This window comes from Petromyzon marinus, unplaced genomic scaffold (genome assembly GCF_048934315.1).
Source record: "Petromyzon marinus isolate PM22_M1 ecotype Great Lakes invasive population unplaced genomic scaffold, UKy_Petmar_22M1.pri1.0 PM_G_Scaffold_10, whole genome shotgun sequence".
NCBI lineage: Eukaryota > Metazoa > Chordata > Hyperoartia > Petromyzontiformes > Petromyzontidae > Petromyzon > Petromyzon marinus.
The window spans coordinates 413,815-436,252 of NW_027422651.1; the positions used below are offsets into that span (position 1 = coordinate 413,815).

The window sequence follows — 22,438 nt, forward strand, 5'->3', positions numbered from 1 at the left end:
GGCTTTATTTTTTGGTGATTTGGAAAACGTTTTTAGGTTTGGACATGTTTGTTTTGTTGTAGTACGGAGTTAAACTGATGGCCTTAATCTAAGTTTTTGTGGTTGTTGTTTGACTTGCATCCCACTGGGATTTTTTGCACACAGCGTTGGTGTACGGCTACTTTTTTCAGGAATATTTTGCTGTTTTTTTCATGGATTTTCTGTTTGCACAGTCACATAGTCACTTTAAGATGTTTTTCTTGTTCGTGTTTTTGTTTGTTGTGGTTGCACCCGATTCAAGAGCCGAATCGCTCACAGGGCTAAAATAAACTGAAAACTGAACTGGGCCTTCAAACCGTCACGGAGAGACGCGGGTGGAGGAGGGGCGGGGTTTGAAGGGGGCGTGGTGGAAGGAGGCGGGGCGGAGTGGAAGAGGGCGGGGCGAGTGGAGGGGGGCGGGGTGGAGTGGGTGCAAGGGGCGGGGTGGAAGGAGGCGGAGCGGCGTGTAAGGGGGCGTGGTGTAATGGGGCGGGGTGGGGGTGCAAGGGGGCGGGGCGGGGTGGGGAAACGCCCCTTGGTTTAAAAAAACGCCGCGTATTTCGATTGGTCGAGAGGCGTGCACGTGACCCGCTTTATATTTCATGCAGTTCACATTCCTGGTTCTTTCGGTAAAGTCACGTAGATAGAAAATAAAAATTAAATTAAAAATAACTAAAATGAAACGCAAAGCAAAAAACCCACGACGTTGAGCGGAAGAGAAACAAATCCCCCTCCCCCTCCCCCCACAATCCCGCCCACTTGGCGCTACCCAGAGTGCATTGCAGTGCCAGTGGCGTGTCCGTGAACACGTGGGGGACACGCGGTGGGTTGTTGCCATCATCATCATCACCACCATCATCATCAACACCATCATCATCATCATAAACACCACCATCATTAACACCATCATCATCAACAACACCACCATCATCATCACCATCATCATCAACACCATCAACATCACCATCAACAACAACACCATCATCATCATAAACACCACCATCATCAACACCACCATCATCATCAACACCACCACCATCATCAACATCACCATCATCAACATCACCATCATCAACACCATCATCATCATCAACACCACCATCATCAACACCATCATCAACAACACCACCATCATCAACATCATCATTAACACCACCATCATCATCAACACCATCATCATCAACACCACCATCAACACCACCACCACCATCAACACCACCACCATCAACACCACCATCAACAACACCATCATCAACACCACCAACATCAACAACACCACCACCACCATCAACACCACCACCATCAACAAGACCATCATCATCAACACCACCAACATCATCAACACCACCACCATCAACAACACCACCATCATCATCAACACCACCACCATCAACACCACCACCATCAACACCACCACCATCAACACCACCACCATCAACATCAACACCATCAACACCACCACCATCATCACCATCGTCGTCGTCTCACGATCCGGGCCAAGTTCCCCCCTCCCCCCCCTCCCCCCCCTCCTCCTGCCCGGCCCCACCAAGGCGGCCCCACCAGCCCCTCTCGTCGCCCGTAGCCAGAGCCGGCGACCATGGCCACTTGGGCGGCCTGCATGGGCGTCAGGATGAGCTTGCTCTCCATGGCGGGCATCCGCTACGAGGGCATCCTCTGTGACATCAACACGGACGACTCCACCGTCGTCTTGGCGAAAGGTTACGCACTGGGGGGTGAGGGGTGGTTCACGGGGCGACTGTGGACACCCCGAAGCTGCGGGTTAGGGGTTTAATGAAGCCGCTTGAGTCGTCCTAACAGGCGACTCGCTCGGGCAGCAGCAGCAGGAGGAGGCCTTGGGGCTGGGGAAAGTTTGCCAGGAGGAGGTGAACGTGTCGGCGACGTTGTCGCCTTCTGGACAGATTGGTGTGGGTGTCGTGGGGTCAATGTGTGGGGGGGGGGGGGTATTAAAGAGGGGTTTGACCCTTTTCAGGGCAATCAAACAGGAGGTGTTAAGATGCTCAAACGACAAATAAGATAGTCTTTGGTTTTTTTTCGGTAAAGTCACGTAGATGAAAAAAATCAATAAAATAAATGAAAAGAACTAAATGAAATCATGATTGTATTGGATTGCTGTATGTACTTTTGTGTTTTCAATTAACCTGGATTTGTAAGAGAGTCCTTAATCTCAGTGGGAATTGCCCAGAAATGTTTAAAATGACAGCCATTGATGCGTCACGTGGGGGTCAGACATTTGTGACAATGTGTGACGAGGGGCGGTGGGGAGTTGAGAAATGTGACGTCACATCAAAATTCGCAACTTTAAATATAGACAACACGTTCTACTTATCTTCTTGGTTCTTTCGGTAAAGTCACGTAGAATGGAAATAAAATAATAAAAATAAAGCAATAACATTTTATTTTAAAAAAAAATTGTATAATGCTTATTATTTATTTATTTTCCCATAAAATACAACGTTATTTTATTATGTTTTATTTTTATTATTTTATTTCTATTCTACGTGACTTTACCGAAAGAGCCAATAAGATGAATCCCTGCAGTCACGAAAGCTTTAAATCGAAACATTCTACTTAATCAAATAGACTTGTTAATAAATGTTTTCACCTTCAACATCGGAGTGCAGCACCACATTAAATACGCACTACAATGATAATAGTTTAAAGAGATTTGAAGCGTGTTTTATATACTTTTTTTGGGGGGGGGGGGTGGCAAAAATCGTCCAAAATCGCGCGACGTCATTTATGGCCGGCGCCTCTAGCTGTACTGGGGCAAAGTTCTTCAACTCGTCACCCGCTTAATCACGAATGTTCTGAGGTTGTTGTTCTTGCTGATTCTGGGTCGCAGTGGTTTCAAGTATTTTTCAACGAAGGTTATTGGGTGCACAGCCGTTTCAATACGGGCACACATTGTTTCGTCCGTCTGTTTGCGTTTCTCCCTTGCGACGGGACCTCGTTGGCTAAACGTTTATATTTATAAGGGCAGGGGGTGACCAATAAGGGTTTGAATCGATCTGTAACAATCTAGGGGCACTGATAAGGGGTTGACAGCTATGCCAACACGAACGCGCGATTAACCCCGTTGACCTGAACAAGTTCGTGGTTTCGGTGCGTGCGCGTGTTCAAGTTTCATTTATTAGGTATAGTCCTGTGAGCCATGCGAGCATCTTAAGTCGGGGTGCAACTGCAACAAACAAAATTTGAACACAGAACATCTTAAAGCGACGACGCGTAACAGAAACATTCTGGAATAAACCAGCAAATAATTCCACACAAAAACAACGTATTAAAACGCTGCGCGCAAAAATCAAGTGTTGAAGCCGGGTCGGTAGTCACAGGGCAATGAGATGCGGCTGGTCATAGACGGCACGTGACCCCGGCCAAAAAGCCCGGCAGGGTGCCGCTTAAGGGGCCGTCCATAAATGACGTCACGCGATTCTGAACGATTTTTTTGACCCCCCCCCTGCCCTCAAATATGACGTCACAAAGCTCTGCCCCCTCCCCCCCGCCAAAATAAAACACACTTCAAATCGCTTTAAACTATTGTTGTCATTGTTGTGCGTATTTAATGTGCCGCTGCACTCTGATCTTGTAGGAGAAAACATTAAAAAGTCTAATTAAGTGGAACGTGTTGTCTATATTTAAAGTTGCGCATTTTGATGTGACGTCACATTTATCAAACTCCCCCCCCCCCCCCCCCCCCGGTCGTCACACGTCGTCACAAATGTCTGACCCCCCCCCCCCCAGGTGCGTGACGTCATTTCTGGACGGCCCCAAAACACTCCAGCGCTGTCCTACCAGACAGTCTCGACCCCTTCACCTGATGAAGGCCGCTTGTGTTGTGGCCGAAACGTCGTGAGAATATTATTGTGTTATTTTATTTTATCAATTTATTATTTTATTCTCATTCTACGTGGTGACTTTACCGAAAGAACCAAAGAAGAGGCCCCAAAACAGTTAATTTGGAAATGTTCCAGATTCATTTTTGCCTTCGTTCACAGATCTGGGCCAACGGCACCTGTCTGGATTAAATTGGCACAATGGAGAACTTCTTTGCGACGGTGATGATAGGGATTTGTGATGTTGATACCCATAAACATTCAATACCTGCAGGCATATGGCTTATGGATGACGGGCTATTGGTTGGTTTTAATACAGCTAAGACATAATAAAATAAAATACATATAAAATAAATTTCATTTATATTTTATTTAAATAAAAATAAAATAAATTTCATTTTTATTTTATTATGTTTTATTTTTATTATTTCCGTTCTACGTGACTTTACCAAAAGAAACAAGAATATTTAATACAGCTTCTGGCAGGAAATAAATGAATCTCAATTTTTGGCTTGCAGAGTTGAGAAATGTGTGCAGCTCGGAACCCCGCGAGCTAGATTTGATTCCTGGCTACAGACAACGTCGTCGGTGGTGGCCTTGTATCCCAACTCATTCTGGTTTTCGCGTAGGTAGACTGCCTTCAAGTGAAGTTACCTGGTGCGGTGTGTTAGTAAAAAAGATGATTAAATCAGCACTGGGGAGGATGAAGGTAGCTGAACCAGCTAGAAACTATTTTAAACAATTGTTTAGGTTGCGGGTAAGGCCCACTTACTATACTGCTCTTTCAGAAGCGACCTCCCCACAAATGGTAGGTAACGCAACGAAGTGGCTTATCGAAGGACCTGGAGGGGGGGGGGGGAAATCCACTCGACCCATGGGAAGAGAAAACCTCGCTGACTCCAAATATACAGCAGGTGTTGTCAGGGTTGGGATGAAACGCATGACCTTCGATATATACCAGGCGAGGTAGTTAACTTCTCACCACAGTGGCGCCCAAAACCCACAACCACGCACCTGCTCCGACCTGCATAGGTGCTCTCGACCGTAACAACGCTTGACCAAACGGGTACGTGGAGGTCTGTACCGGCGGCGGGCGTCTTTGTGTGTGCGCAGTGCGCTTGCGCGGGACGGAGGGGCGCCCCGCCGACCGTCCCATCGCCCCTCGCGAGGAGGTCTTCGAATACATCGTCTTTCGCATCAGCGAGATCAAGGACTTGACCCCGTGCGAGTACATGCTGTCCGCTCTGCACCACGACGTGGCCATGGTGCAGGTGAGAGGTGCAGGCGCTCTTTACCATTCAACTATTTATTGTACCATGTAAGGCCCACCGAGCTACTTAACTCTCTTTTCAGAAGCGACCTGGCCACAAATGATTTGCTCAACGAAGCGGCTTATCGCGTGGACATTTCCAGCAGCCAAATGCTCCAAATGCACGTCGGTTCTAAAACGTGGAGATAGAAACTGGATGACCCAGAGAAATCCACGTGACCACGGGGGAGGACGTTGCAAACTCCAAAAATATGCAGGCGTCGGGGGTCTGGATCAAACCCCATGACCTATTGTATTCCAGGCGCGGTAGTTAACATCTTGCCATGGTTTAGGGGAGCGGTGGCACAGTGGTTGATGCGCTGCACCACAAACCCGCCTACGACCCACCGGGGTTTGATTCCCACTTACGGCCAATGCCAGGTGACAATTATCTGAAACGGTCCCGGGCTTTTCCTGAGGTCTATCCAATGAGCACCTGGTGCGATGTATAAACATCGCCACTTGGGAGAAGGCGGTCGGGCGTGGTGCTGGCTTCCCCACCTCCTCCGTGTGCTTTGCCGGCCTCGTAGTTGCTCGCACTGCACTTGCCCCGAACGTCCTTTAAGCCTTTAAGGGACATCTTTGGCAACATGTTGACAAAATGTGGAAAAAAAAGTCAACGCTGATCGGCTGCATTTCGGGCAAATTTTCCCTTCACGGCACTGGAATCGAGGAAGCCAGAGATGGTGGAGAATACGAGGTTGGAGACTGCACTTCACACTCGGGGGGCTTGATGAAAGTTGCATTTGAGAGTTACAATAGTTAGCTAACAGTGGTAGCTGTGGAGGGTTTTTACAGGTTGAGGAGGAGGAGATGGAGGAGGCTACCAAGATCCGAGCCCGGGTGCCAGCGTGCCAGTGGCTGAATTGCGCAACCCTTGGCACCTGGTTGGCTCTCGGGTGATGACATCGCAATTATCCCTCCTCCTAAGACCAGAGGTTCTCTGTAAGCCATCTGGCTACCATGAGAGATTCGTTCATGAGGCTATCCACATATACAAACACAGAGACAATTTCAACCGAGAGGAAGGAATTCTGGCTTAGCAATCATTGGAAGGATTTGATAAACCATTTCGGGTCTTAATTGATTGTTCACGCTTACGGTGGCTTTCAGACCGCATCCATTATTTTCGTCTCCCCCCTCCTCTTTTCCGAACATAGATGGACTCGTCCATCTGAATAACTGCCAAATCGCTCTCCGTGGTGCTAACGTTAAAAAAAACCCCGCCACTTTTAAAAAAAAAAATGTCTTGCTGTGGTTTTTACACCTGATGATGATTGCTTGTGTTGCAGTCGAAACGTCGTGAGAATTTTAAAGTTTCATATTTTTATCATTTTATTGTTTCCCTTCTACGTGGTGACTTTACCGAAAGAACCAAGAAGGTGCATAAGAAGTTTGACATGCGTACGTCGTCGTGATTTGTTCTAATTGCTGCCTAACCCACCCTCACCCCCCGTCCAGTCCTCGCCGGGCACCCCGGGGGGGGCCGCCGCTCGCTGCCACGCGCGCGGTATCGGAGCGGCGGCGAGCTGCCACTCCGCGCCGGGCACGCCGACCGGACCCCCCCGCGGTGCCACGGGCGGCCACCCGGGCCACGCGCGGCACGACGCCTGGGCCACAGCAGTCGGGCACCGTCCCTTCGTGCAGCCTGCGTACGGAGGAGCTGCGGGTACGGGAGGGGGGGGGGTGCGGTGTGCGGTAAACATCGGCACTGCAGGGCTGCACCTTTGCCCTCTTAATGCCACGTGGTTTCCGTTGCCCAGTGGCCTTGCCTCGGGTTGTTTTCGCCTTTTGCTCGTTTAGAGGCAACTGCGTGATTTCAATGCGATCTTAATTGAACGCAGTTGAGTTGCAGCTATCTTCATGGAATTATTTCCGTAAGCGCATGCAGGAAAATAAAAGGCTCTGTGTATAACAGCTCGATGATGATGATAATGCGTAGTGCATGCGGACGAGCATTTTTGTTTTTACTTTGCGCTTGATGGTGATACCCAGTGATTGTATTTTAAATTGTCGCCTTTTCAAAATAACCCGTCATTTAAAGCGTTATTATTTGGTGCCCTGTCAATGAACTGCTCGGCGAAGGCCGCGCTGTCTTGTCATGTGGGGTGGGGTGGTTATTTCACCTGCCACGCTTCACTTGTGCGGTTGTGGTGAATGGGAAGGTGGGGAGCCAGCCACCGATTTGGATATAATTAGCTCGTGATGTGGCTGAGAATCGAGTTATTTTTTGCGTCGTTGGGTTCGTAGTTGTGCGAGAGCCACTCTTCTACCACGAGATAATACAAATGTGGTGCTAAATGGGTTTTGTTGTTTGCAATAACGGCGTTTATCAAGAAAGCCGCTTTATTCAACGATCATTTGTGGTAAAGTGGCTTCTGAAAAAGTGCAAATATAGCTCGGTGTCTTGCCTGATAAAAAATAAAAACGTTTTAAAATTACCCCTCTTCCACAACTTAACCCAATTAAGATTTGCACCAACAAAATTTAATTGCGGCTTCAAGGTCCTGCACGATGCATTTCTCCATGGCGATGATGAACGAAGACTTTCTTTTTTTAAATCTGTGGTTTTGTGAGAAACGAGGTTGCCAGAGGCAACTTGCTATATTGATCTCAACGAGGTGCTATCGTGGTGCTGAGGTTGTGGCCACCCTGTTCACTGGCTGGGTATTGAGAGAAGAGAGGATTTCTGATCGGATCTCCACCTGCATCTTTTACCAAACACCTGATGCCCGATTTTGTAATGTCCAATGAGACGTCGTACGGAAATATGATTGTTTTTTTGGGTTTTTTTCAACATTCTGGTTTGCCGAAACCACATAAATTGGTGTGGTGCTCCAGGTGACAAATTTGATTTGTTGGGTGGCAGATGGTGTAGCAGAACATTGGGCATTGTAGAGCAGTACCCCAATTTACATTGGTGATGCGTTCCTGAAATGTGCGACGTAAATTTAAGCATTTTTTTCCCAAAATACCGTACATCAATAATGTATTTTGTTATCGAAAGCACAGTACATGTCGTCATGTGCGCGACACCACAGGGTAGTTTACAGGGTAGGTGAAGCAAGAGGCGATGGGGATACGAGAAAGGATCGATGCTGTCACCGACGTAAATTGTGTTAGCGGTGTTCATAATAAAGCGACGACGTGAAAGGGGTGTGAGTTGTAAATTGATATTACTGTGTTACCCCACGATCGTCTCGCCCAGTGGTTCTTAACCCAGGGGTGCACGCACCCCTTGGGGGTTGCAAGATCCCCTTTCTGGGGATTTATTTCGAAGGTATATCATCGAAATACAGATTGGGCGCGGGCGCGCGGGCCGAGTGCAACCGCTTTGTTTCATCAAACCCCTTACGTCTGTTGACGTTGCACGTTTTGTGAACGATTGGGAACCAAAGGGGTTGCAAGGCTGCGGCAAAGGTTACAACAGCCACCGACTTTAACGGAAGCGTCGTGAATCCTCGTGCCGCCCGTGTTGGTGCAGCCGAGGCCTCCCTCTGCAGGCGGGAGGACGAGTCGTGAAGTCTGCCGTGGCTTGTGGACAAGAGCCCCGGTGACCCTCGTTCCACCGTCTCGTTTATTAATGTTAACACCCCCCCAATGTAATGCTGCCCGACCCATAAAAGTTGCGCGCAAACGCCCCTAACGACAAACGTGTGCTAATATTTTTATATTTTAAACCCGTGCGAAATCATCATTTTTGACAAAATATATGAATGGTGGTGCTATGGCAATTCTAGATTTAAAGCTTTCGTGACTGCTAGGATCCATACTCTTTGGTTCTATTGGGTAAAGTCACGTAGGTAAAAAATAAAATAACAAAAATCACGACGTTTCGGCCACAACACAAGCGGCCTTCCTCAGGTGAACGGACGAGACTGTCTGGAGGACAGTGCTGTCTTCCAGACAGTCTCGTCCCTTCACCTGAGGAAGGCCGCTTGTGTTGTGGCCGAAACGTCGTGATTTTTGTTATTTTATTTTTTACCTACGTGGCTATGGCAATTGGTTGCATCAAGAGCAAATGAAAGCGGAGTTTCCTTTTCGAAAATGTTGGAGACGCAAACGGGGTGGTCGGCAAACGCTGCGCTTGGCCGCTGAGTGATCTGTGAGGTTTTGACGGCCTCGCTCGAAGCGACGTAAAAATGGCACGCTCGGATACGCTGGGATTTGTGTGCGGTGAGCCCCTCTGCCTGGTGACAACACAAACGTGTGACCTGCAGTCGTGAGGAACGATAGGGGGGGAGGGGTGGTGGTAATTATGATGATGATGACACTGACACCACGATGGGTGATGGAGGGCTATGGCACTTGTGTCTTGCCCACACAGCTGTTGTAGAACGCCCCCCCCGCCCCATAATACCAACAGCCGCCTTTCGCCACTAAGTGACGGTGACGTCACCACGGCACCCGTGCCAGATGAAGTGTCGCCGGTCGTTGCCGGGAGGCACCGGGAGGGTCCCACGTGGCCCCCCCCCCGACGGGCTGACGAACCGAGACGACCGGTGGGTGCGCGCCGGCTGTGCCCATCGCCCACAGGTGCGGCAGCGCCCACGGCCGGCGCGGCCGCTGCGCGCGTCAACGCCACGCCGCAGCAGCCGGCGAGGAAGAGCGGCACGGTGGAGCGGGGGGTGCAGACGGCGCCCCGGCGGCGGCGGCGGTGGCGGAGGGCCCCCGTGAAGCAGATTGCAGGTACGGCTACGGGTGGTGTGGGTGGTGTTCGCCCTCCCCACCCGCCACCCCCCCATGCCGTCATTCATCTTTTCATCAAATTTGTAAGTTCGTTTTGAAGCAACGTGTCCCAATTTACAGTCGGCGTCTCGTACCGACGGAGACTAATTAATGCGTTTGCGTATTGAAGGCTCGCCGTGCACAGCTTCTGTGGACGCATTCGTCGTGGGGCTTTGTAAATCGCGGTGGGAAGGCAAAAACCCCTTGCCGCTTTTATCACTGACGTTGCCTCAAAGGCGACGCGGTGCATTAGCCTGGACTTTGGCAATGGCCTTTTGAACATGTGCAGAGGGCGGAGAGAATAACAGATTTTTGGCCGCTGGTGCCGACCTGAATACCGGGCAGCCGGTGCGCTATTTTTTATGGTCGTGAATATTTACCCAGGAAACCTGGGTCGAAAGTAAGAGACTCACATTTGTCCATGAGGGTCCAGCAAAAGTTTTTTTTTCTTTGCAGCAGGGTGTACTCATTGATGCATTATTCCAATGGAGAACGTTTGCAGGAAATCTTTCACATTTGGGGAGAACATGCAAACTTCCAAGTATACAGCAGGAGGTCGAGATAGAACCCACGAGCTCTTGCGTACCAGGCTAGGTAGTTAACATCTCACCACCGCCACCACCGCGGCGTTGGTGGATCACAAACCGAGCTGCCGTTTATTTTTCTCTCCCCGCAGGCTCGAGTCGCCATGGGCGCCCCCAGAAGGCACAGGCCCTGAACCTGGGCGATGAGTTTCAGGCGGAGTTTGACTTTGAGAGCAGCAACGCGCAGCTGGACCGCGAGGAGCTGGACAAGGAGTTCCAGGACAACAAGGCCAAGCAAGGTGAAGGTGTCGGACCTTTTTTTTTAAAAGGAGCACTTTGAGGGACCCGGTTTCACACCACCACCACCACTCCTGTGGGATGTCTCCTTTTAGAATCAGAATATTTTTTTGTCCACTGGGGGATTTCGATGCGCTACAAAGGTTTTTTTGTCCACAGATGTTCAGTAGGGGCGGGTCAGAATGTAACAACATACAATACAAAAACACGATGGGAGTGCACAGTCTATAGGTCAAGTGAACATATCGCTTGAAAAAATAAAAATCAACTAATCTTGTCTTACCAGGTAAAGATCACTGAGCTATTCGCTTTTTCAGAAGCGACCAGGTCACAAATGATAGCTCAACGAAGTAGCTTATGTGGACATTTATATTAGGCCCTTTTTTTCATACGAGTTAGAGTAATCATGAGGAATGATAACTTGAGAAACTCTCTGCATTTGACAGCCTTTAGTAAGCTTGGCTGTCACTGCACTTGTGGGTGAGGGCCTCGCATCACTCTGGTCAGGTGTGGGTTGCAGAAAGAGTGGAGCTTGGACAATGTACAGCATGGATGTGCAGTGCAACAGTGGATTTGTCTTACACCGCCTCTCTTGTGCCAACAAATTATTAGGCGGCTGTGGGGGGGGGGGCTACCTTGCCTCGTGGGTTTCACCAAAACCCTGACCATTGTATATTTGGAGTTTGCATGCGTCTCTCTCCCCGTGGTAGTGTGGATTTTTCTCTGGGTCGGTTGAACATGTAGGCTTTTGCGACCAATATCATCCATGATAGATTTTTTTTTGGGTTGGATCACGATCTAACCCAAAAAAACCTGTTTTCTATGAGTCATCCGGTTTTTCCCTCCACATTTTAGAATCAACGTGCACTTATTGGAGTTTACCTGCCAGAAATTTTCATGTAATAAGCCACTTCGTTGAGCTATCATTTGTGGCCAGGTCTCTTCTGAAAAAGAGCCATATAGCTTGATGGGCCTGAAATATAATGCAAAGTTTATGGTCGTATTGTTTTAGCCCTGACTCGCATTGGTGAATGGTTGTATTTTAACAAATGGTAAAAACATTTGGAGAATCCCCTGTACTAAATGTTGGTCCCTTTAGGACCATGATGCACTTTTGACAATTTTTGTTCACGAGGAGCAATCTCCACGAGCGTCCATCACGGTGGCCTGTTGCCACTGCTGCCACGGCGTCTTCTGTTGAAAAGTTTGGTTCAACAAATCTGTACCGTCGCCCCCCTCTAGTGGCTCACCTCAGCCATCGCTATGAGGGAGACGAAGGTGGCCGGGCATGGTGCTAGGCCCACCCATGCCTTCGTGTGCCGTGCCGGCCTCGGGGTGCCACTCACTAAGAGCACTTGCCCCGATAGTCTGAAGCGAAATGGGGTGGGGATCTTTGTCTTTAATTGTCCAGGCCATCCCTTAATTAGTTTCTGACATTGACATCTCCCTTTGTGCTGCAGACATGCAGAGGGGTCCCAGCAGGAGCTCTGCCGTGTTTCCTGACAAATGCTTCTACGACAAAACAAGATGCTTCTTTGATAACATTTCCAAAGATGGCGGCAGGTAATGGCATTTCTGCCACTTGTGATTTTTAATTGGGTCTCCTTGCTCATCGCGGGGTTGATGGTCTCGGACGGGCCGTGGTGGCGGCACACCTTTATATACAGCGCCTGGAGGAGGCAAAGGGTTGGTGGTTCACAATCTTCTGCCATGTGCACCGACTTGCCAGGAGGTAGCAGTACAGCATGTTGATTCATCTCCATCTGTACGGAGATGGGGTTGCTGTTCCCCCCCCATTCACTCTCCCACCTTTGCACGTGTGGGTTTTCTTTGGTTTCGTCCCTCATGTAATAAAAACTCACAAATGGAGTTGGCCTAACCATCCTAATATAGGATGACAGATCTCGGGCAATTGTTGGTGCCGTTGCTGGCTGCCTTCTCACTCGTATGCGGTTGACTACGCCTCCTGAATATCTGGAAACTTTGGGGCGTTGCAAATGTGTGACGTTAACTTTAATTACTCTGCGCAGAAAATGCACGCCGCGTGAATTGCGGTGTTGCGCTTGATTCGGGAAAAAATCCTAACTCGAAAATAAGAGGAAGAACCGTGTAATTATTTGACTGGGCACGAGGCGAACATTTCTCTAAAACGCAGGATGGTGTGGAACCGTGCAGGGAACCTCTAATGTAGGGTTTAGCGTTCACTCGAGCAATTCTGTAGTACCGTGATCTATCGTCATCCACAGGCCACTCTTCAACATGGTGTGGGGTGAGCCACTGCTCGGAGCGTCAGACAGAGTCGTTGTCGCGTAACAACAAAACTATTCGCGGTGCAAATCTAGTGGCTGCTCTGATTTATAATACTGCGGGCGCATTAACCGTAGGGATGTACGCCTGCTGCTTGGCAGGGAACATTCAAAGAATCCCGTGACGTGTTTTACAAGTGGCAGGCATTTTTCGTGTGCCGGTGTAAAAACTGCGATATTTGCCAAAATGAAAATGAGTGACTTACTGTGGCCCTTCTGCCAGTAGTAGTGGCACGAGCAAGAAGTTGTAGCACTGCATCTTTATCTCCTCCCTCCACCTCCAATACCAACACGCGCCATTCACTGCTCAGTGAAGGTACACGTGGAATGTCGAAGGCTCGCTGACAGGAGGTCATGGGACAGACCCCAGGTGGCCATGGATAGACTGAGATGACTGGCAAGATGCACCAGCTGTGCTCACAACCCCCGCCACCCCTTCCTTCCATCTTGTAAGGAACTGCCGCGTGACGTTGGCGGAGGAGCAGCGCTTGAACATGCAGACGTTCGGGGAGAACCTCCCGGCCGCGCGCAATCGCCGCTTCTGGCACAGTTGGGGCCACGCGTCCTGGCTCAACCGCCGGACCCTGTGGGGTGGGGACGGGCGGCCGGGCATGCCCAAAGCAGGGATGCGGTCTCCTCTGCCGGCCAAGGTGCAGGCCTAGACAGATGATGATGATGAGGATGAGGAGGAGGAGCACGTGCAGGTAAGGGCAGCTCCCGCTCCTGCACTCCCGTTAAGCTGCAAAACAAAAATATCGAGAATCTGCTCGTGCCTCCCTGAGGAAGTCACGTGACTTGTGTGGCCATCCCTGCTGAATCCCTTACCCTCTGCCCCCAACCCCCCCCCCCCCCTGTGAAAATACCCTGCTCCGTGGAGGATGATAGAGAGACCCTTTTAAGGTATTGTCTCTGATCCCATTTTTCCATTTGTCTCCTCTACCCCTTTCTATTCCTCTTCCCATTCATTACGTCCTTGACTCTACTCGCCTTCTCGTGGTTGTAGCCATGGGTACACTTCTAGATTTAAAGCTTTCGTGACTGCAAGGATCCATACTCTTTGGTTCTATTCGGTAAAGTCACGTAGGTAAAAAATAAAACAACAAAATCACGACGTTTCGGCCACAACACAAGCGGCCTTCATCGGGTGAAGGGATCAGGCTGTCTCGAGGACAGCGCTGGAGTGAAACACAGCCACGCTCAGACCGCGACCTTTAAGCTGTGTGCGAGGAAACAAGGTGCCTTGACAAAGGAATTAGCATAAAAATTAGCATTTGATTGGCCGACTTAGCATAGAGGTGGTGTACGTGCGGGTGAACATGCCGTTTGGCGGGGGGGGGGGGGGGAGTTTACCTATTGATAGTGTGAAAGGGGAATTTTTAAGAGCTGCGAAAGTTCGGGGTACCACTACTTGAAAAATATACTGTACCATTGAAAATTAGTTTAATGTTTAGTTCGATTTAGAACATCTTTCCAATGGTTGCTTAATTTGAAACCATCTTCTCGGTGAAGGGATCAGGCTGTCTCGAGGACAGCGCTGGAGTGACTTTACCGAATAGAACCAAAGAGTATGGGTACACTACCGCATTTGCTCACATAATATAATTTGCGTATTATATCGTGAACAACTTCTCAATCATCATTTATATAAAATCTTAAACATGACTAGATTTTTTATCGATCAATTGCATGCCAAATTTAATGCTTTTGTACGATCTGACCTGCTGGAGGGCTACATGTGTAGTGGCCTTATTGACGTCGGAGACTGTTTACTTGAGGCAACACGTATTTATTACAGACACTTCTGTTACAGTTGCGAGTCTTATACTTGAAGAGGTAATGGCCTCTTCACCCGTACTTTATAGAGGGAAACGTTCCCCGAGCTTTAGCCCACGCTAGCTCCCTGGTTCCCTCTATCCTGTTCCTCTCCCGGGAGGCTATCTGACCTGGCCCAGCTTCGGCGCAGGTCCCGATCACCAGCCAGACGAGTCCGGCCCTCAGAGGGACATCGGCCCTCGCGGCTCCGGTGTCGCACCCTGGCTTGCTTTGCCCGGCCCTCAGAAGGTCAGCGAATCAAAGGAGTTCCAGGGTCTGGCTAGTCAATCTTCGTTCTTCACTGGCTCTTCATCTTGCTTGAGTTGAACTGCCTCTCAGCTCCCCGGGTCCCACCTTTTATACTGTCTCTCACTGAGGGGCGGGGCTGGGAGTGATCACAGCATCCCCCACAGCCCCCCAGGGTGGTGACCGTAGCGGACGTGTTTGTGGCCACCGTTATACAACCGCGTGTCACCCTCCCGTAACACCTCTACACGTGTTTGGAAGATCAAGAGGTACAAGAATGGTTATGGCCAAGATTGGTACAGGTTTTCTTCAAGTGTCAGAATGTCCTCTTGACGATTCTATTTGGATGCCACGGTGGCTAGGAGATGTTAACTCACTTTGCCTGGTATGCAGCAGGAGGTCTGGGGTTCCATCCCAACCCCGACGCCTGCTGCATATTTGGAGTTTGCAAGTTCTCCCCGTGGTCATGTGGATTTTTCTCCGGGTCCTCTGTTTTTTTTCCCTCCCACGTTTTTAAAAGCATGCGTTTTAGAGTATTTTGCTGCTATAAATGTCTACACGATAAGCCACTTCGTTGAGCTATCCATTTGTGGTGGCTGTCTCGGCCTCACTACGCTGCGTTGCATCACTGTCCGAGTAGTAAACCTTCAGAGCCAGGGTGACCATCCGACTCCAACATATTTAACGAATAGAACGACATAAAACTCATGGGAAAACACAGCACAAAATAGAGCATCTGTTAATACTTGCAATATCAATATAATTAATTGACACTGCAGCATCATAACATTGTCTTGGACAACATGAATCTCAATCATAGGTCCTGGATGGACCAGGTACCTACATTAGCACTGAATAGCTCTACAACAAGAGAATAAGCTACTATGTTCAATAAGGTCACTTTGTGTAATCACCATACTGCAGCCCAAATGTACAGCGCTGCTGCACATAACACTGAACTGTAGACGAGATACATCTTCATCCTTGCTCTCAAGAATGCATTAAAGTTACATGGGCACAAGTCTGGCTCGACTTATCTAATTACAAACAACTATTCACAATAATGCAAGTGGCAGGCTTCGTTGTTAACCAGGCCTCCATATTTATCGTAACAATTTAACAGCATTATAAAGGCATTTACAGCATTATAACGGCAATCCTAACATAACAGGAGTCCCAGTAATTATAAGAACACGAGGGGGTTTGGTGGCCAGCAGCACGCCCTGCCGCCTTTATCTCCCCAGTGGCGATGTTGACACCCAAGCAGTTACTCGTTTGGTGGCCGTGAGCGGGAATCGAACTCGGGTCGCCGGGTTCGTAGCGCAGCGTAGCGCTAACCACTACACTGCAATGCGTTACGCTTCCACATGCGAGGGTCACGTGACAGATTTGACGCCACAGCTCACTTGCCGTGCAAAAAAAATATGCATTATTGAGCTCCCCGCCCCCCCCCCCCCTAAAAAAAGTGTATTTTTTTTTTCATTTTTGCGTGGTGTACAGTCTGGTAAGTACCCACATGGCCAATTTCCAGTTGGTTGCAAGTCGGGAAGTACGCTAAACATTTTGAACAGGCACACATTCACAACTTTGCCTTTTATATATGGAGATAAACTAACTTGCAGACAATGATTCTTAAAGTCCCACAATGAGCAGATGCTCCCGTCTTCGCTGAGATGCTAATTGTGCCTCCATTTTGTACTCTTTGTAATGACTGACACCCCTGCCTTGCCTCGTCGCTTCGAGACCCTTAACGCGTCACTTCCAGGTCACGTGACCAAACTCGACACCATCATATCAGGAAGTTCCTGTGTAAACACAGCCCCATATCTGCCGTGGGGCAGAACAGTGGCCATGTCTCTCCGGAAAGAGCGCTGCATAGCTCCGTGGGCCTTACCTGGTAAAATACAAATGTAGAGTAGTTTCTTTCAAATGGAGTTGGTTGGCAACGCTCTCGTGCCCAATTTTAGAGATTGACGAAGGGAATTGGATGGTTTGGAGAGGCACCTTGTCACCAAATCTTGGCCTAAATCGGGACCACGCAAACCAAATTCTCCAAATGAGAATGGAGCCCTTTGTGGGGTCGACGATGATCTGTTGGTTTTGCTTCTTGATGTCGGCAATGCTTGCTTTTGTTGTTGCAGGTTGCAGAGAACTTCCTCCCAGAGTGTACATATATTGGGGGTTTGCTTGATTTAAAAAGTTAAAATTTGTTGGGTCTGAAGAAACGTTACGTAGAGGGGTAGTGCAAGGACTGTATGTGGGTTGTGTTAATTGATATGCGATTCGTTTAATGTCTATGGTGTGTAAATAAGATACACACCTCGTTTAGTTGAACACTTTACACATTTATAATTGTAAGTATAGTTTTAAACTTTAGTCTAATGGGTGTGGTAAAACATTTCTGTAAAGTCGGACTTAACTTTAAAGCTTTAATTGTCTCCTAAAATTGGTTATTTTGTGCGACCGGTCTTAAGCTGTAATGAGCATGGACATGACAATTTAATTGAGTTTTGTTTGTATTTCACAAGGCAGCATTAAATGTTGCAGAATTTATATTGGTGCATTCGCTGTGGTGAAATGGCCGGCAAATAATTAAGTTGGCCAACTGTTAGCTTTACAACATTGCTTCGTTGAATTTTTACTGCATTGCTTTAGATTCCTGTAAACTTTGTCCGTAATGTAGTACAATGCATGGCTTTAACAGGATCGGGGATGGTGGGAGGGGGGGGGGGTTGCTGTATTTGAAAAAAGTAAAGTGCATTTCAATAAATTGAGGCATCTGTTCCAGCTTGAGGGCCGATTTTGAAAATTGAATCTGTGCTTGGTATGTTATGCAGCGTGATGTGGCAGCCCAGCCCCAGCCTGCCAAGGTGCCACCTCGGCCGGCTGGGCAATCTAGGCGAGGCCGGGGGCTCTGCACGAGACTAGGCCTCACCACGGTACTCTGAGTAAGAAGTTAACTGCAATAGAGTCGGTATATACTACTGTTGAGTCGGTAGATACTGCTGCAGAGTAGATGCTACTTTAGAGTAATTAAATACTGTTATAGAGTAAGCAGACACTGCTATAGTCAGCTGATAATACTATAGTCAATAGATATGACTATCGATTCCATAGATACCGTGGTGCCACAGCAACGGAGCAACTCCGCAGGCGCCACCATCCCCTCGCACCCCTCCACACGAACGTACGCACACTCCCACTAAACACACACACACACTCACGTAGGGTCTCGAAGGGGGAGGCCTGGCCCACGGGCTTTCATCCGAAGGGCCCCTAGCAGGGATGTCCCCCGGTTTCCCATTGCCAGGAGATTGGCTGACCCCCCCCCCCCAGGCCGGATTACACGGCGGCCCCCCCTAAAATCAGCTTTAAAAAGTCGCAGGGGCGCATAGTGCTTTACAGACTGGCCGCAATGAAGCGCACGCAACACGGGAGATGGGGCCTCGAGGGCAGAACACTCCGCTGGCAGCGCAGACGTGGAGGTGGGAGGGAAGTTCCTAGCCACGCCGCGGGGTGGGGAGGACCGGGTAGGGAGGACCGGGTGGGGAGGAGGGGGTGGGGAGGAGGGGTGCGTAGACAATGGGTCAAGGCGCAACGGAAAGTCACGCTCCAGGTAAGGGCGGGAACATCGGTTTAAAATCAAAATGTAGGCGCTCGATTGGTCTGCGCAGGATAACACCACGTGACCCTGGATCTTCGGATTCCCAGGGCGTCAAAGGGAGGGAGGTGAAAAAACGTTCAGGTGGTTCTCCAGCCATCCAGCCACCCCAGTCTGACTCCCGGCCGCTCGCGGCGTCCGAGGGACGCTGGCGAGCGCCGCTACGACTCTACCCCAGGCGGAGACCTCTTGGATCATCGTCCCTCCGACTCCCGCAGCTTCCGTGCGACACCGTGAGTGCATCTGCGAGTTGAGAAGTAGAGTGTGGGGGGTACACCCAGGGATTGAATAGGGATAGGCTACACGCTGCTCGTGGAATATTTACTACAGGGCCGCACAGGGTTTTCTTTAGACGCGTCATTAATAAACTTCAGTTCAGAAGATCGGTGCGGTGCGATTTCTGCGTGCGCGTGTGGGCGAACTTCGGCGTGGTATCTGTGATTTTTGAGTGGAGCGACTGCGTGCGGGGGGCGGGGTGCGTGAGAGAGCGAGCGCGGGGCTGCAGGGTGTCGGCGCGGGGTTGGTGTGTGAGGTGCGCATCTGTAGTGGATTCGAATTAGGTGCACACACAACTTCTTGGGATGCAACACTTATTTATTAATGAACACAAACAGTTAGCTCTTACATTACGCATAGGGTGGTGACCACCGACTTACTCTAGCTAACACACACTTCTCAGATACCCTAGGGAGGTACAGCCTCCTGTCTTGGCGGGACTTACAACACGTCTACCGCTATCCTAGAGTCCTCCGGCTGGGACCTACACACGGATCTCTTCTTGGCGTCTTCACGATGCATCTTTATTCTTGATACGGGCAGCCTCGAAGCTCGTGAGGAGGCTGCTTATATGGGCCTCGGCGTGCCCGGGCTCCGCCCCGGCCACGCCTCCCTTCGAGAACCCTCTCGAAGCCCCCCCCCCCCTGCTGTCCATATGCCCCCCAAGGTGCCCCCTAGGCCCCCGGCCCCCACTGGGGTCCAGTCACGTGTCCAGCCGGGGTCACAGAGAGGGCCACGACCTCACACCACCCTCGTGGCCTCCCGAGTCCAGAACCGGCCCTGACGTCATTCCCGCCTCCAGCCGGGATGACGTCATGTGTGTGTGTGTAGACCGGCGTAGTAGTGACGCTCCCCCGCATAGTGACGTCACACGTGTGCGTGTGTACGCAGTAGTGACGCTACCATCACTACACATCTATTAACGTCTATACGACCGCAACTGGTTACACGGGGTATCGCGCGGTGTGTGTGTGTGTGTAGAAGACGCGCGTCTGCAGCGCAGCGTGAGCGATTAAGGTGGGGTTCGGGGTGCGCTAAATCCACTCCACCGCTGTGCGCGTAGATCGCCATCTCTACGACCCGCTACGGTTTACGTGAGGGTTTCGGCGTGGTGTGTGAGACGCGCATCTGCAGCGCCGTGCGAGTGATTTGAGCGCGGTGCGCGTGAGGCGCTCCGTGTACTGCAGCACACGGAGCGGCCGTGCTCGCGTGCGTGTTGTTGCACAGCGCGCTTAACGCAGCGCGTTCGCACAGTAGCATTCACGTTAACGGTGAGGCGTTGCCCCATAGCCTGGTCCCAGCCGTTCCTTTCCCGCTTGCATTAGCACCTGTGCACAGCGGATTAAGGCTTATCCACGGTGGGGGGGGGGGGGTGTGCATATTTGTAGTGTTCGATTTCACTCGGACAACTTTTGTCTTTCTTCGAACACCGCTTTATTTACAACTCTCCACATGCCCTCAATATTTCACAGTATCCATGTCGCCACGGCTCGCTCGCCGTGCTTCACTCGACTCGCTCGCCACCTTTGTCTCTCCACTCCCCACGATTATTGCGCTTACTCCGCCGCTAACTTCTTCGTCTCCGCTCTCCGCTATCACCGTCACTATGCTCTCTCCACTGCTAACTGCTTCGTCTCTGTTCAGCTCCGCTATCGCTACGCTCTCGCCACTGCTGGCTGCTTCTCTTCTTCAGCTCCGCTATCGCTACGCTGTTTCCCAGCTCCGTCTCCAACTCTGTCTCTCCAACTCTGTCCCTCCAACTCTGTCGCCAAGTTCTCTACCCTTCAATTCCCCGCTGCTGACTCCAAGCTCTCCAACTTCAACAACCTCGCTCCAATTCCCGACTTCCCAATTTATCCCCGCTCTCATTACTCCCCAATTAATTAGTCCGTGCCCCAACGACGCTCTGCGTCGTTCGCACCTGTTTCTTACCCAGACCTTTAGGCGCCACTCTAGCCTTAACAACAGCTCCAGCCAATCACAGCCATCCTTGGCTCTCCCAGCTTAATTGCCCTAACATAACCTGCACTGTATTTGCCTTCGCTACAGGCTGACCCAACATAACCCGTACTGTCTGTGTTATCATGTAATCACGCTGTTTGCACTACACACCTTCCTACTCCACTACATATTCATACTGCCGCCAGTTATTTTCAGTTAGCATTGCGGGCACGCGGATTAGGCCTTAATCCCAGGAGATGCGCGCGTGTTACTGACACAGCAGCAGCCGATTTCTTTGTTTAGCGCTCGGCGTGCGCGGGAGAACACCGGCGGCGGTGAGCCGGCCGTGTAGAGATGTCCCTTGGAGCTGGTGCGGGGGGGGGGTGATCACTCGATCGGCGGGGGCCCGGCGAGAGGTGGCCAACGAGGAGGAGGAGGGGGGAGTTGAGGGGGTGGATGTCGCGCCCTGCCTGCTCACGGGGAGTGGGGAGGTGGGCGTCTGCCCCCACAAACGATGCTGTGCCAACTCCCTTCACGGTGGGCGTCAATCGACGATGAGCCACGCGACCCCCCCTGGCTCGCCGGGAGATGACGACATGGCAACGAGGCGTGGACTCCGCCTGTTGCCTCTCCACGGGGAGGCGAATCCCCATCACCTCCCCGATGTTGCACCGCACACTCGGCTTTAGGGTGCGAAAGAAGTTTCGACGTGACATGGGGGACTCACAGACGACCCGTAGACTCATAGACTCACCCATGGGTGTCTGTTGTGTGTGGGTGTCTGTTGTGTGTGGGTGTCTGTTGTGTGTGGGTGTCTGTTGTGAGTTTATGGGTGAATCTATGAGTCTACGGGTCGTCTGTGAGTCCCCCATGTTACATTGAATCTTCTTTCGCACCCTACACGCGTAAATATACACATGTAAATAAAATGGTCCGCACCTAGAGAATAAAATGTTTATTGCCAAAATAATCCTGCGGACCCACCCGAAGTGAGACCTGGGCTGGAGGGCCCACCGTGGGCTCCCTGGATGCGCTGATTGGAGCTCTCCTGCGCGTCTCACTTCATTTTGATGAATTCTTGCTCCAAAGGTATCATTGCCTTGTGACGGACGCCTTTTAAGGGACGTACGAAAGGCGTGCCCGTTGTGTAGATCAGGAAGCCGATTCACTGGAGGAGCGGCGCTTGACGTCACCTTGCGGGTGCCCCTTTCTCTGACGCGGGGCCACACGCCATGCATTGCCGTGACGTCGATAACACACGGCGTGAAATAATGGAAAACAACAGCAAAGGTGGCAAACAAAATAAACGTTCTGATATTATTTTAATGTGACCATCACTAAAGGATTCGTGTACGACCGTGTTTTACCTTACTTGTTGGCTGTGTCGGGTGGTGGCGGGTTCAACGACATTTAGATATTTACGCGATCTAACCCACACACCTCTGTTATGGATGAACTGCATCGTT

At 50.3% G+C, this 22,438-nt stretch overlaps 1 protein-coding gene across 2 annotated transcripts; it reads left to right on the forward strand.

The window, feature by feature from the left end:
* The first annotated feature begins 1,523 nt into the window (after positions 1-1,523).
* On the forward strand, positions 1,524-17,892 carry LOC116937272 (protein LSM14 homolog B-like). 2 transcript variants are annotated; one of them, XM_076059335.1, is made up of 8 exons: positions 1,524-1,751; positions 4,986-5,143; positions 6,643-6,850; positions 9,718-9,870; positions 10,586-10,732; positions 12,191-12,293; positions 13,491-13,740; positions 17,236-17,892. In XM_076059335.1, the coding sequence occupies exons 1-7, from the start codon at positions 1,616-1,618 to the stop codon at positions 13,696-13,698; spliced, it is 1,113 nt and encodes a 370-aa protein (XP_075915450.1). In that variant the 5' UTR covers positions 1,524-1,615; the 3' UTR covers positions 13,699-13,740; positions 17,236-17,892. The 2 variants fall into 2 exon arrangements, with proteins under 2 accessions (XP_075915450.1, XP_075915451.1); XM_076059336.1 differs by having other exon boundaries at positions 1,524-1,736.
* Positions 17,893-22,438: the final 4,546 nt, after the last annotated feature.